Source organism: Pituophis catenifer, unplaced genomic scaffold (genome assembly GCF_029215685.1).
Source record: "Pituophis catenifer annectens isolate HBS135680 unplaced genomic scaffold, rPitCat1.0.hap2 SCAF_3, whole genome shotgun sequence".
NCBI classification, from domain to species: Eukaryota; Metazoa; Chordata; class Lepidosauria; order Squamata; family Colubridae; genus Pituophis; species Pituophis catenifer.
Window position 1 is genome coordinate 67621639 of NW_027256883.1, and position 16072 is coordinate 67637710.

A 16072-nucleotide genomic window follows, 5' to 3' on the forward strand; every position below is an offset into this window, starting at 1 on the left:
AAGAAAGTAAAAGAAACTGAAAGAAAATATAATCCTATTAAAATGGTCTAGAAATTAGGCAGGTTAGTAAATAACTGCTACATTTGTTTAAGCTTTTTCAGCCCCTCTCCCTTCCTAAAAAATTAAAAACTGCAGGAATACCATACAAATGATAAACTCAAGATGTGCAAATTGCAAGATTCTTTAAAGTCCATCTTTTTCAAAAACACTGGACAATGTTTTTTTTTCTTCTTATTCCCTTATACTCTTTCTTTTTCTTCTATTATTTTGTCAGCTTGCATATACTTTTAACTTTTTCACAAGCGTAAAAGTTTTAAAAGTGCCTCCTATTAAGTAGTCCTTGTGGACAACGACTGTCACATACGAGTTTATAATTCACATTCATCCCTTTGATACCACATGAAAACTTTCAGTATCTTGCTTGTGAAAAAACCTACGTAGTTAACAGTGTTGAAAATGTCAATATTCTCTTTCTTCCCCCAACCCAAAGGAGAATAAAGCAAAATACAGGATGTGCTGAGTATTAAGCCAGGATTCTCAGCATGGAAACTCTGATTATCATTTTAAGTGCTCAAAGACATTCTATGTTCATTCATTTCCTCGTATCACACTGAAATTTGAAAAAAAAGTGGCACTAGTCCTAGTACAGAATTTTTTTAAAAAAAACAGTACTAGAGTTTTTAAAAATGCAACCTAACTGCAAACAATTTTATGTTCACTTTCCCAAAGGAAAGTACATAGTTACTTTGTGGAAGCAAATGTTAGCGGCAACATGCTGTATACAAGTTACGATATCCACAATTTGTAACGTGCTATATTGACACCAACAATGTCACACTTTAAGCAAATTACCATTTTTAGCAAAGCAAGAATCAGCTGCTACGCTCTTGCTATGCCATTGTGCTAGCAAGTGGAGATGAAATCTCTATGTGGCAGTCTCTTGAGAAGAACAATAATAACAACAACAATAATAATATTAATAAAAATAGTGCAGTTAGACCCCCACCCACCCACTCTGGGACACAGTATGGGCTTGGATTGGGGGAATGGAAAATACAAGACAAGAAAAAAAAAATCAGAAAATTAAAAGGAAAATCACTTTATTGTGCAAAGTCTCAAAGAGTGCTCGGTTCTCCATTATTGCCCCTGGACTACACTTCATCAGAAATTTCTTGAGAGAACCACTGAATCACATTGCTGTGGAACTCTCAATTCTACTCTTGAATCAGGCAATAGTGTTTGTCTTTCCTAGAGTTCTCTTGCCAGACTAATATTCTGTTTGAAGTGTTGGAAAACAGGTGCCATGTCAACATTTGCTTCCACAAAGGCTGTGTGTGTTCACGTGTCAAGCAGATACTGCCCTTTTTTTGTAGCTCTTGAGAAAAATAATCACCAATGAACACCTAGGTGGGGGAAGTATGCACCTGTCTCCTGCATAATACCAACTGCAACTATAACAACGTTATAAACATAACCTAAAATAAGATGATAACATGTAAATACTCGGTTATTTAGCCTACAGTACAGTAATCTGGATAAAAATGACAAGGGATATTCTAATTTCCTTTCCCTAATAGACTTCACTTGCCTACATTGGATCGCCCTTCAATGCAAATCTTAACCTCCTGAGGAATAAAAGAAGGCTTAGGAAGAGTCAACGGTGGCTCCTCTTCAGACTTCTCTAGTTTCCGTGTTTCAGGGGCTGACCACCTCCTCTTCCGAGTTGCTGTGGGCTTGCTGGATTCTGATTTGGTGAGTAGAGATGCTGCAGGTAATCCTATTTTGTTTGGAAACTTCAGTTCACCATTTTCAGACGTCATCTTTGCCCCTCCTTGATCAATCCCATTTTCCTGCTCCACATACCTATGTCTACTGCCAACTAGACTGTCATTTTTAGAGTGCTTCAACAAGATGCTAGCTGAGTCCATGGACTGGCCCTTTTTAATTGAGCCATTCTTCAGATTCTTGAGTGTAAGTGATATGCAGACATCACCAACAGAGAGTTTCGAACACGGCAAATCAAAGAGCTGGCTTGTTCTCTCAGGGCAGCAGGATGACCAGCCTTGTCCAAATACAAAAAAGGGATATTCTACCAAAACTTCAACACTGACCTGTAAATGGAAAATAGAAAACACAGATGTGAATTTTAATATGTTCATTTGCTTGTTCTTTGCAAGTATATTTTCAAAGATTGAGGAATTTATTTCCAGAGAATGTGATCTCATTCACAGAAAACAAATGTATTCAGATTAAGAAAATGTTAACGCTCCAAGATTTTTCACAGCCTTGGCAGGAGAATTTAAAACAGCAAATTCTCCTTATGTACTTCTGGAAAGATCCTTCAAAGGTCTTGGTGGTACCAGACAAAACTTTGATTTTTCAATTTTTTCTGCTCAGGTATATTATATCTGGAATGTTCAATATCAATAGTTCAACTAAGTCCCTTCAATACAAAAGCCATTGTGTTGTAGTCCGCCAGCAGCCTGCGGAGCTGGCAGCAGAGTCAGACAGTGAGGAGGTTAGGGAGGAACATGGGTCAGTCCTGGAGTCTGGGGAAAGCTCGGACGAGGACTCTGCACAGGAGGCAGAGAAAGGGCCATCTGGGAGGTACGTGCTGTCCCCGGAGCCTCCAGAGTCAGACTTCAGCGAGGCAGAGGAACAAGAGGAGTCTGTTCCCAGTGCACGCATGCACAGAGCTGCCAGAAGGCAAGAACAGTTAAAACAAAAGGGACAACTCAGGAATAGGGCTTCGAGATGATTGGCCCCTCCCATAAGACTTAAAAGAGGAGCAAAGGCATGTGGGTCTTTGCAGGAAGCAACGTTGTTAATTCTGTTCAGTTTAAAGTCTGAAGCTCTGTTTGATACTGGACTCTGTGTGACTTTGCCAATTAGGTCTTTGGCAGTTTATCAAGGGAGATAAAGGTGGGTGATTATCAGCCTTATCCTGAAGGACTCTTTACAACTATTTGGGACTCATCTGTGAATGAACAGAATTCACAGCTGTTGCAATAAAAGAGGTTTTTGGGACTATTCGTGTGTTTTACTGACTCAGGAAGCCTAGGTCAGAACACATTGCATGAATGTGGATATAAATAGTCCTTAACTTAGAACCACAATGGAGTCTGGCATTTCGGTCATAAGTCTTGCAATTTTAAATTGAGGCACTATATGACTGGATTTGATTTTACCACAGATTTTACAAGTCATAAGTGAGTTATCATTGCCATTAAGCAAATCATGTGGTCATTAAGCAGATCCAGCAGATCCAATGCTGGAAACTGGCAAAAATCACCAGAAACCAGCAAAAAGGTTAGCAAATTATAGTCATGTGACTGTGGGAGGCTGCAAGCTAGTCATAAATGTGAGCTAGTTTCCAAATGCCCAAAATGCAATAATGTGACTGTGTGTGTATGTCGTAATTTTGAGGAATAGCTTTTTAAAAGTCCACTGTAACTTTGGATGGTTGTTAAGCAACCAGTTGTAAGTTGATCACTACCTTGTATGCACAATGATTTTCACATGTGTCAGAATGACATATACATATTATCATGGAGATTTTTCTCCTGGGAATACTTTGAAAATGTGATTTACTGACCTGACCTAATCTCAACCTAAATAAAGTTTGTGAATCCTTTTCAGATTTTATTTTTGCCAAGAAGCTGATTTGATTGTCTGCAGAAACTCTTTTGTAAAGCAAAACAATTCAGTAAAAGATCAAGTAAAAAAGATAGAAAGTTCTGGAAGGCTTTTATTTATTCTAGCCAAATTGGTAACCTCCATGTATAACCACACCCTGAATACATCCAAAGTCACCACACTATGTTCTTGCCTATATTCTGTAGCTGCTCCAAATACTATTATTTCTTTATTAGCAAAAATCTCAATGGTGCATTGCACCAAGATCTTCTAGAAGTTTGCCTTGTATCTTCTGGCCTTTCTGTTGCCTTTTTGAGTAGGACCAAATCCATATTTCCAGTCCAGAGTTTCCTTCTGGGCTTATGCTAATTTGTTGCTGCAAGAATGATGGGAGAGAAACTGAAATAAACATCTCAAAGGCTTTAAGATGAAAACAATCCTGCCTACAAAAACATGGAAATGTAAGGATATGAAGGCCAACCAACCAGAAATTTACTATCATGGAACTAAGTTGCAGGGAAAATGTTCATAATCAATTAATGTAAAATAAAAACTACTATTGCAGATGTACTGCACAAACTGATGAAGTAGCAAAATGAATGAATGAATGAATGAATGAATGAATGAATGAATGAATGAACGAACCACTTTTAAAACCACAAGATCAAAATGTTCTAAGGCAGAATAAGTACAGGTTGGGTCTGGAAGTGAGAATGTTAATTATGTATATTGCACAACCTATCTTTCCATGAATGAGTTCTCCAATCATGTTCTTTAACTCTTAGGGGAATCAAATCATATTTCTTGCGTTTAAAAATACTGGTTTAATTATCTAAAAGATTAGAGCCTGGATCCTGCATTCAGAAGAGATTTTGGGTTGGGTTAGCAATCAGCAAAATATTGCTGCTGAGAAGTCAACTTTTATTTCAATAGAGATCCTCAAAAATTTAATTAGTCTTAACAGAGGTTGTGTACAATCATATTCTGATAGGATGGAAGCTGAATCATGAATAAGAAACTGAAAAATAAAAATTGTTAATCTACTTAGCAAAATTACGATCTGCTTCCAATTTGGATCACAAATAGTTTTATCAGTTCTTTTTGTGGAAAATAATTTAACAAGATTAAAACTTTTAATCAGAAATTATTATAGGACCCTGAAATAAAACAATGTCTGCTTCAAGCTGTTCAGTCCCTTTATTGTCACATTGTTGTGGAACCTAGGACAACTATATTAGAATGGGGCCAATTGATCCAACTAGTTCATTAACCTTTTTAAATCTGAGCTTGAGTTTCCAGGCAAGATCTTCAACCTGGGAATTATCCCAATAAATGTGGATTGCTGAAGTAGGGGATTACCAGAGTCTTTTTAAGCTACCCTCACGATAAATACCCCCATGATAAATCTTTTTGAATACAAAATGCATCTATCATAAAATTATGACCCTTTGCCATTGATATATTAGAACGAGGGGTGAAATGCTCCCGGTTCGGACCGGATCGCCCGATCCGGTAGCGATGGAGGCGGGTGGTTCGGAGAACTGGTAGCAAAAATCCCACCCCCACCCCCACCCCGCCATGCCCAGCTGAGCCGCACAATCATCAGAGGCTTTTTCTTTTAATTTTTAAAAGCATTTTTTCTACAACCTCTTCGGCCGAAAAAATGCTTTTAAAAGAAAAAGAAAAGCCTCTGATGATCGCGCAGCTCAGCTGGGATCGTCAAAGGGATCATCAGCTGATGATCGCAGCTGAGTTGCCTGATCGGCAGATGTTTTTTTTCTTTTAAAAGACTCTGACGATCCAAGCTGAGTTGCCTGATCGGCAGAGGCTTTTTTTCTTTTAAAAGCCTCTGACGATCCAAGCTGAGTTGCCTGATCGGCAGAGGTTTTTTTTCTTTTAAAAGCCTCTGACGATCCAAGCTGAGTTGCCTGATCGGCAGATGTTTTTTTTTTCTTTTAAAAGCCTCTGACGATCCAAGCTGAGTTGCTTAATCAGCAGAGGCTTTTTTTCTTTTAAATGCCTCTGACGATCCAAGCTGAGTTGCCTGATCGGCAGAAGCTTTTAAAAGAAAAAAAGCCTCTGCGGATCAGGCAACTCAGCTGGGATTGCCGGAGCCTTTTGAAAGCATCTCAATGCATTTCAATGCATTTTTCATTTTTTGCTGAAGAGGTTGTAGAAAAAATGGTTTTAAAAGAAAAAAAAAATTGGCCACACTCACCCAGTCACATTACCCCACCAAGCCACACCCACAGAACCGGTAGTAATAAATTTTAGATTTCATCACTGATTAGAACTATATGATATTTGCAGTTCTATCTACTAATAATAGCACAATTCATGTATCTGATACTGGTCAGTCAATGTTTAAACCATAGTAAGTTTATTAGTCTTTAACTAACCATAAAACACTGTATTACATCTGCTGTCTTCAATGCTGTATCAATTTTGTTGTCTGATCTCTTGATTATACAGTGCTTTATCCATTTATAATGTCAAATAGTGTAGAATTTTACTCATATAGGAAGTGATTTTCCAGTGTTTATCAACCGCTTGGCTAAATCACCATAATATTTCTAGGATGCATACAGACATAGAATGCAATATTTTTTCTTACATTTTAAACCTGCTTTTTTGTCTTATTCACATCCCACTCAATAGAGTACTCAATAGAGTACTCAATAGAGTACTAACCCATGAATTGAATGGGTTGATTCAACAATGGTTCCTTATTATTTACTTCTTCCCCCACCCCATGTTAAAATTCAAGGAGGGTGAGATGAACAGATCTGTGATGTCTCTTAATTTCAGCCAATAAATAGTGGTTAGAATTCAAGCTATTTTTTTTCCTTTTTGACTATTCTATTGTCAAGAATCGCGATGACATGTCAAGAAGAAAATTAAGAAAAAGCACACCAGCTCTGTCCTCTCAAACCTGCCTTAAAGTTCTAATGCAATACCACTGATGTGCCATTTCAGTAATCCTTTCCTTATGAAGTCTAGCACTACCTTATCTCACAACTGCAAATCAGAGGAAGAAGAATAAGGGTATCAATATGTTATATAAGGAGTTCATGTTGCAGGACTATCTAGGACCGTTATGGTGAACCTATGGCACGAGTGCTAGAGGTGGCACACAGTGCCCTCTCTGATGGCATGCTAGCCATTGCCCCAGTTCAGCCCCACTGCACATGCGCACATGCCTCCCACCAGCCACCTGGTCTTCGGGTCTCTGCTGTGAGTGTGGGGAGGGGCATGTGCGGGGGACTGCACACGCATGCGCGGGTGCATGCAGGGGCCCGGGGTGCATGCGCGGGGGCCGCTCATGCATTGCATTTTTGGGGTTTGGGAACATACACATTTGCACGCACACATTTGCGCACACCCGCATACTTTGGACATTCGGTCCAGAAAAGGTTAGCCATCATTGATTCAGGATATACTTATAAACTCACGGTCACTTATATTAACAAATACTGTATATTGCAACAAAGTTTTGGTAATATATTGAAGATACACTCCAAGTAAGAGATGCTAAAGCCTTTTTAGAGAGGCAGTTTTATTTACTTATTTCAAAAACAAAAACAATCTCAGTAAAAGAGTAGCTGCTACGACAGAAGAACATGATTCATCTGGGAAAACATCCAACTCCTGGAGTCTACAGAAAACCTAAATTAAACTCACATTTCTACGTGACTGTCTCTGAATTCTGGAAGCATCTCTTGTGAGAAACACAGCTGGTGAAGTATTTTAAGGTGATGATATCAGCTACCTTTTGTTAGACTTCTGCATAAAGTGACACTTTAATAGGAGAGGTCATCATCATTTCTTCTACCAGATGATGGCACTCTCAATCTCTGAAAGGGAAGCTGTAGGGAGACTGTCAGTGAACAAGAGAATACCATACAAAAACATTGCTTCCATACTTCTGGAACATACTATGATAATTCAGAGCAATATTTATATATATATATATATATATATATATATATATATATATATATATATATATATATATATATATCTCTTTAGCCAGGTTCTACCTACCTACATATGTATGTATGTATATATGTATGTATGTATATATGTATGTATATATGTATATATATGTATATGTATATGTGTGTGTGTGTGTGTGTGTGTGTGTGTATGTATATATATAATTTTTTCCTATTTTTCATTTCTGATTACATGAAACAGCAGCAGATCCCACACATATTCCAAGTTGAAAAGTCTTCCTCTATTTTCTAGGAAAATTCCTGTACCTTCAATGATAATATGAAAGGTAGGAGCATACTTTTTATATCACTGCCTCTTCATATTCAGGGACAGTTCTGCCTCTATTAACGATATTAGATCCTATTTGGGGTGAGGTGAAAAAAAGACTGTCAGAAAATTTCAGCCAGGAAGATCAGAATTAGAAGGCAACCATAAACCTGTGAGTTAGTCAGGAATCACACACACATACCACACACTTTTGAAAAAAAAAAAAAACCTCTCATAGTTTGTTTTCCACGCTATTCCATTTTAATTTCTGCTTGCCAGTTTCTACCTGTACTCAAGCTATATCCTCTATTTCAGAACCTCAGACTAGACTAGAGTATGCTTTTACAGGCTAAATACACTATTGTCCATCTTATCTATCAAAACATCTGATCTTTTTACCTGACTTATGATTTTGGCTTGCCTCTAATATTTCCTCATGGTAGTTGACCTTAAAACACTACTCTGACTTTAGTAACAACAACATGGTACTGCATATAAACAGATTAAGATTTCCTATTACGGAATCAGGCCAGGAAAATACTATTCTGTGATGTTGCTTATGTGAGCTACTGCCTGTACATCAGGGGTGAAATGCTCCCAGATCGGACCGGATCATGTGATCAGGTAGCAATTTTTCCCTGTGGTTCAGCGATCTGGTAGTGATCGCCGCCCGGGCTTCATTACTTCCTGGTTTTAACCAGGAGGTAATGTTTTTTTACCTTCTGCGTGTGCACGTGATGGGCGCGCTTCTGAACTGGTAAGGAAGGTAAGTAGATTTCACCTCTGCTGTACATATATACTATATCTGCATTTATCATGCATGTCATTATATTTCAGACATATTTTCTCTAATTTTTTTGAGATAAATGTCTAGTCAGAAGCGTCCTTACCTATGTCCTTCAGATACATAGATTAAACAAATGAAAGAATAAAATCTTATTCCAGGCTTTTGTTCCTTAATTTTCATTTGCAAAACTATTTTTCAAAAGGTTCGTTTCTTATAGCAAACCTTTTCATACGCAACCATTATTTCTGTATCAGTGGCCTGAGACAGATAACCTTGGGTATGCCTTCAATCTCAGGTACCCACTGGAACAGCAAAACTCCAGATAGTCTGTTCTTGTAAAATTGCTTTAAAGGCAAATGTACAGATTTAACAGAACTGGAAGATTGTTTATTGACCACATCTATTTCAAACATGGACACACTAGATACCCATCACTGAATCAAATCAGTTCCACAATAAGAAACAAGAGATGGAAAAATGCAATCCAGTCAGTTAGAACTCTTGCAGTGCAGACCACAAATGATTAGTGACAAATATATAGTTTAAACTTAGAAAATTAAAGAGAATAGTTATGCCAGACAGTCATAACATATGGAACATGTTGGGGTAGACTTTATTTATTTACGAAATAAAAATGAAGAAGCTATGGAAAGAGTTATTGTAAAAACCAAAATGGAAAAAAAAAATCAAGAATATCTTTCAGGCATCTTATCATGAGAAATTGGGGAAGGCAGAAGAAAGCTTTAGGAAACAAAAGGACAACCAAACTCAGACTTCCAACGCCAGGAAGAAATGCCAAAGAAAGATATCTCAATTGAGAACATCAACAGGAAAAGGAAAAAATTATAGATCTTTAAATAACATATTTAAAGTATACATCTGAAACAGTAATAATCAAGAATAATAAGAGAAGAGAGTAATAAATGCAAATGAGATGAAAGTGTTAAGGCTAGGGTAAAAACTATGTTGAAGAATATCTCTTTACAAATGTGATTACAGAATTACAGAAACGTTTGTGGAGAGAAAATATACTTGGGAATCACTTATAAGAAGTGAGGGATGTGAGATGATGCATCAGTTTTAAGTATGAAACCATTATGTGCAGATGTAAACACCACTGAACTGTTTAAAATTGCAGGAGAAAAGACAATTATAGTGTAAACAACTCTGTCATCAAATATAAAACAAGGCTGTGGGACCTAAAACTGGGGAAAAAATCAATGCATATTCCTATACTGAACAAAGGTAATACAAGAACATGAACAGATACCTCACACATGTAAGGTTTTGTCACATATTTTATTCAGAAAAATTGGGAAAGATAACTCTCAAACTAAAAGCGAGGTTTCAGAAAAGACAGATTGACATATTATAAGTTAGTTATCATTACACAAATAAAAACAAGAGAATTAAAAAAGATTTACCTTGCTTCACTGACTGGCAATGCCTTTGACCTTAGGAATACTTGGAATATGGAACCTAAAGGCTAAAGGATGTATCAGATATTCATATCCAGATTATTCTTCTGAGGGATCTTTACTATGAACAAAAAAGTACCTTATTTTTCAGACTATAAGACGCACCTAGCTTTTGAGGAGGAAAACAAGGGGGAAAAAATATGCCTCTGCCTCTGCGCTATTTGCCTCCTTGCAGCAAACAGCAAACAGACTGGTCAGCTTCAGCACAGCCTGATTTAGCATGAGTAGCAGATTGGCGGTTGAATCTGCCTCCTGGAATAGTGCCTATCCAGGCTGCGGGGATCGCCATCACCCATCACCGCTGCCACCTATCGCCGTCTCCGTGTGCCTCATTTTGGGCCTCTGCGTGCTCCATTTTCGGCCTCCACACGTCCCATTTTCAGCCTGTTCCAGGCGGCGGGAATTGCTTATCCCCGCTGCCTGGAACAAGCTGAAAAAGGGGCGCATGGAGGCTGAAAACAGGATCTGCAGAGGCCGAAAATGGGGCACGCAGAGGTGGTGATGCGCGGTGATTTTCCCCGCAGCCTGGATAAGCTGATAGACTGTATTCCAAGAGGCAGATCCAACTGACAAGCTCATGCTAAATCAGGCTGTACTGAAGCTGACCAAGCTTTGCTATTTGTTGCAAGGAGGCAAATTGCTGGGAGGCAGAAGCTGAAGGGTGGAGGCTGGCGGGTGGGCAGGGCTTTGGCAACATTAGCTCTATAAGACGCCCAGACATTTCCACCCACTTTTGGGGGGGGGGAGTTCATCTTATACACCGAAAAATACGGTAACTATTAAGAACTGGATTTCAAGAACCAAAGTGGGTCAAAATAGGGACAAAGAAACAAATTGTCCCCACTTCTCTTTAACTTATACCGCAAATCCATTATAGGAAGAGCAGGATTGGAAGAGATGATAGCTGGAATCAAGGTTGGAAGTTAAAACATCAATCTTTTGATGACACCATTTTGTTAGAAAAGGAAAGAGCTTTATAACAGGTGATTATGAAAGAAAAAGGGGAAATGGAAAATCTGTGTTTTTATTAAAAATTGTGAAGGTGGAAATTCAACCTGCATGTTTAATGAACTTACAACTGATGGCAAAGAAGTGAAGGGAGTAGATAGTATGACTTACCTAGTGCAACAATAGATAAAAATGGACAGTGTGCTATAGCAATGTATTGGAGAGTAATCTTAAAGAGAAAGACAATGAAAAACTTTGACAAGATTATGGAGGTTAAAGCTATTTCAATTGATTGTAGGTTGAAGGTTCTAACAGTTAAAACAATTGCCTTTCCAATGGTAACATATTTTTGTTGAAGCTGAATATCAGGAGTGTGTAGGATACTGAAGATAGATGCTTTGTACTATAGTATTACAGATTTTTACTGTGAGTATCATGGACTGCAGAAAGAACAGATCAATTATTCCAGTACCAAATAAAGGCTAACTGGTGTCTTGAAGTGATGACTACCAAGCACAAATATACATATCAAGTGAATGATGGACTAATAATAATAACAACAACAACCTATTGGGAAGTTAAGCAAAGGAAAAGAAGATGACAATGGGCTAAGACGGTTGGATAGTATTAACAAGATTATTGGAACAGAAGAGTTATCAGTTATTGCTAACGATAGATCAGTTAATAAGGGCTTATCCACACAGTCCCTAGGAATTGAACGGCTTCTATGATACATAACTAAGCTAATTAATCTGCAGATCCTTCTAAATAATGGAATGTAGCTTCAAAGAGATTATTGCAAGTTCTCTAAATTTTTCAAGTTCAAACCACCCACTGCATTCTAAAATGTTACTGACATAATGGGAAGTTTACAAGGAAAGAGACTGGAGAAATCAACTGTATTTTTCAACTATACTTGCTACTATAAAGCAGACCAAAAATATTTTGAAAGCAACATCTGCTGACATTTCATTAATGGGGACATGAATTTGTGAATAGATACCAGAAAGTGTTTACCAAAGTCCATATTTAACATGCCAAAAATTTCCATACATATTCTTTTACTTTTCACTACTCTGTTCTGGCTTAATTTCATTATTTTTTTAAGCAAGACAAAATTATAGTTGATTAATTTTTCTCCATTTATTTCAGTTAATAATTAAAGTTAACTACTAAATTTAAACTAATAAATCCTAATAAGAAACGCTGGTCCCTGTGTTGGTTCTCTATTGCTCAATTAACTGAAGAGCAAAGAAGTAACAGTAAGAGTGTGCTTTTTTTATGACCAAAGTATAAGGTCATAAAACAATGGTCCACCATTACTCGGGAGAGGTTTTTTTTCTTTGATTCTGTTTAATGCCTAGCTAAGAAAAGCCCTGTGTGTTTAAACTCTACATATTTTAATTAGTCCAAAAAAATGTTCATCCTTTTGGGATTTAATACTATAAGCAGAATATCTATTAAGCATGGTAAATCACATAATATTTCTATTTCTATAAGGCTCCAAAGTGCAGTAATCTTTGGCTACAAAGCAATAATTTCATCCAATTGAGTCCTATGTCACTAGTATAATTTGTGTAAGGGTATTTGTGTACCCAGTCACTAATCTATTAGACTGAGGCTAAGAGACTAAGAATCAAGAGCAGGAATAATAAGGATATTATGTCTACTTTCCTAATGACTTCTTCTCTTCCCCAACAAGCTCTTGTGTTGATTACCTGTGCTCGGTGCTCTCCAACTGCAAACTGTATCATAGCAATGCCTGGATTATGGCTGTCGTCAATTCTTTCCACGGTGCTGGAGTCTATTTTCAGGTCACTGCTAATTTCTGCACTCTGTATAAAGTCTTCTGTTTTTAAGTCTTCTACTTTCTTCAGCTCTCCATTTGCCAACTGAATTATAGAGCCTTTCATAAAGTAAGGAGGCAATATAGCAGGAGCTGTTGCTGAAGGTGGTACCGGCTGTACCAGGGGGAGATGGATCTGGGCCTGGACCACAGCTGCCTGGTAAGCCGGCTGGTTTACTAGGGACTCAGCATTGAAATTCTCACTTTTTGGAATGGTGGTTGTGACAAACGTATGAGGCACTGCTGCTAGCTGGGGAGATGAAGTGGCTATAGCAGGTGGTACCCCCGAGGAGTCGATATCTGCACTTCCTACTGGTATTAAGAGAGGTTGGGTACCAGGGATCACCAGATGCTGTGGCAGATTTCCAGGATAGCCAAAGGCTTGCTGTTGACTGCTCAGATAGCTAATTACTGGTGGTTGAGTCCCAGTGTAAAAGGCTGTAGCTGGCAACCCAACGGGCAGCTGCTCTGAAGCACTATGGGTGGTCTGAATGACAGTGTGAGGAGATAAAGTGGCAACTGCCTTCACCCCTTCATGACCAATAGTCTGCTGTGGAGATAAAGCATAGGATCGGTGGCCTGACTTTCCTAAATGCAAACTTCCCTTTTCGTTGATGGCTGAAGGAGGTGTTTCTCTGTTGGTGGACTGCTGAACCTCCATGTCTACAGTAGGTGTACTGCTGTTGGGGACAACCATAACAGAGGGCCGGACAGCAGAGGAATCACGTGCAATATAATCAGTAGGACCAGAGTGGACTACTACATGTCTGGCCTCATAATGATGAGGAGATGGTTTATTGCCTGATTTGATAAGATTGACTTCAGAAGAGGGGGAGATGCCATATCGCCTACTCTTGTCTACTTCTCCATTCAGTATTTCTTTTGCTTGCATAGCCTGTAACCTGCTGCTCTCAGATTTCTTAGTGGGCTCCCTAGTAACAAAATGGCCACCAGAATCTGCATATTGCACTACCACCTGGGAGGAAGGGCCAAGGGCAAATGCATGAGGAATCACTGTCTGGTGAGGATGCAAATGGACTGGGATGGCTGGAGGAGAGACGTTTCTAACAGCACTCTGAGAGCTGGAAATATGGACATACTGGTTTTGCTGAATAGGTGGTGGAGATCCTGCTGTGATCAATCCAGGTGTCCTGACTAAATGCGGCTCAACTTTTTGGCCTTGTTGGCTAAGATTGCTCATGGTAGCCAGCAAAGAAGTATATGCCTCCAGCTGTGATCGCTGGGATGGAGTGGTTGCAACAGCAGTGGCGGAGGCTGCCGTGGTGGTTGCAGAATTAGCTGTTGGGGAAATTAGTGGGGAAGGGATGAATCCGGCATATGGTCCACTATACTGAGGCCCAACAAACTGGAAAGCATGCTGCAAGTGTGCGTACTGCACTGGCGAAACAGGTGTTCCTGCCTGTGAAAGTGCAGAGGGGTATACTGTGGAAAGTGTGGCAGAGGCTGGAACAGACCTAGGAGCGCTAGGTGGGGAATAATCCATTCCTGTAGAAAGTGACTTGTGTAAACCTACTCCTTGTTGTGAACCAGCCTCCACTGAAGTACCTCCAGACCGATTCCGCCCACTGCTGTGGCTGCTGGTTGTACTCGAGAGCCATGTTATATTATCTGCACGGTGATTTTCATTGGCCAGAACTAACGGCTTCACCTCAGAAGGCAGGCTGGTGGCAGGGATTTCCCGCTTCTTGGGGGGCAGGCATTCATTGCTTCTCTCCTGGTTGGATTTCATTTTTCACCGGCCCCCTGCCCTTATCTTCTGTGGCTTCACTGCCTGGCTGGCTCTGATTTCAGTCTGCTAAGTGGCAAATCACATTTGATTTCTTTTGTGGATCCAGAGACTTCATGAGGAATCATCTCCTTGTGACCACAATCTTCTACAAGCATCTCTGAAATGAATAAGAAAAGGAGGGAAAGAAAAGAGAAAATCAAGATTTTAATATGGAGGAAAAGAAAACTATGAAACTCAGAACATCCAATCAGTCAAACTTTAACCAGCAGTTTTATAGCTATAGCTGAATAGAAACCCAGTTAGGTGGAGTGGTTGAGGCATCAAGCTAAAAACCAGGAGATTCTGAGTTCTTGTCTTGCCTGTGGCACAAATCCAGCTGGGAGACCTTGGTCCAATAACTCTCTTTCAGCCCTAGGAACCAGGCTATGGAAAATCATTTCTGAAAAACCTTGTCAAGAAAACTCCAGGGACTTATCCAGCAGGACACCAGGACTCAAGACTGGCTCAAGACTGCCCAGTAAAGCTGCCACTGCCAGTAGCCTAAAACAGCCACAACTTCCCCAAATTTCATTCACTTGGGAATCATGAGTCCCATATTTTGGACTTATTCTGTAAATTAGTCCATTTGAGATACCTTAGTTGAAAGTTTATTGCCCTATGGTGCACCATTTTATCCAATTAAAGGTCATGACAACAAAAGCTTTAATAGTATATACAGTAGGTTAGGTGTCCCCAACCCTGCACTGTGGCCCACAACTGGGCCGCGGAAGTGGCGGGTGAATGTGCGCATGTGTGCAGCTTCATTTGCGTGAGCATCAGGCAAATGCACGTGGCTCCATTTGTGTGAGGGGTGGGTGCATATGCCCACAGCTCACGCAAATGGAGTTGCACACCACTCATGTATAACCATTCCCCCCCCGCCCCCCGCAAAGCTCTGCAAAGCTGGAAAAGTTGAGGAATACTGCAGTAGATGACTCATACAAGTAAGCTAAATAAATAGAGACATTGTCAAACAATTACAAGATGGAGAAATTATTTTGCAGCCCTTATTAAGAGCTTGACTCTGAACCACGTGAGCAAGAAAGGGGAGGGGTTTAAAATGGAAGAGTAATCCCCTTTCTGAGAGCTGCCCAAATCCCTCCCCCATAGAGAGGATTTAGGATATTTTTTTCCTGCAATGTGTTTTTCTGCAGCCCTCAAATCAATCTGGCTCAGAAATCCAATCTTTCTTTTGCCAGCTTTCCCCGCCATAACAGATCCCAATCTGTTCAGTTTTTAGAAGAATTATCTTGATGATATACAGAGTTCCAAGCCGGTCTGCATACCTTTTTTCCAATATAACCATTGGATGTAAACACTAATAA

General features: G+C 39.4%; 1 protein-coding gene across 4 annotated transcripts in view; it reads right to left on the minus strand.

Moving 5' to 3' along the window:
- Positions 1 to 1083: 1083 nt before the first annotated feature.
- Positions 1084 to 16072, minus strand: part of ATXN1 (ataxin 1) — a 239738-nt gene continuing 224749 nt past the window's right edge. For all 4 annotated transcript variants that reach the window (XM_070940685.1, XM_070940682.1, XM_070940683.1 and 1 more), the window contains 2 exons: positions 12831 to 14865; positions 1084 to 2111 (listed from right to left, as the gene is read on the minus strand). In XM_070940685.1, the coding sequence (XP_070796786.1) occupies positions 1581 to 2111; positions 12831 to 14708 (2409 nt within the window). In that variant the 5' untranslated portion in view covers positions 14709 to 14865 and the 3' untranslated portion in view covers positions 1084 to 1580. The remainder of the gene's footprint in view (positions 2112 to 12830; positions 14866 to 16072) is intronic.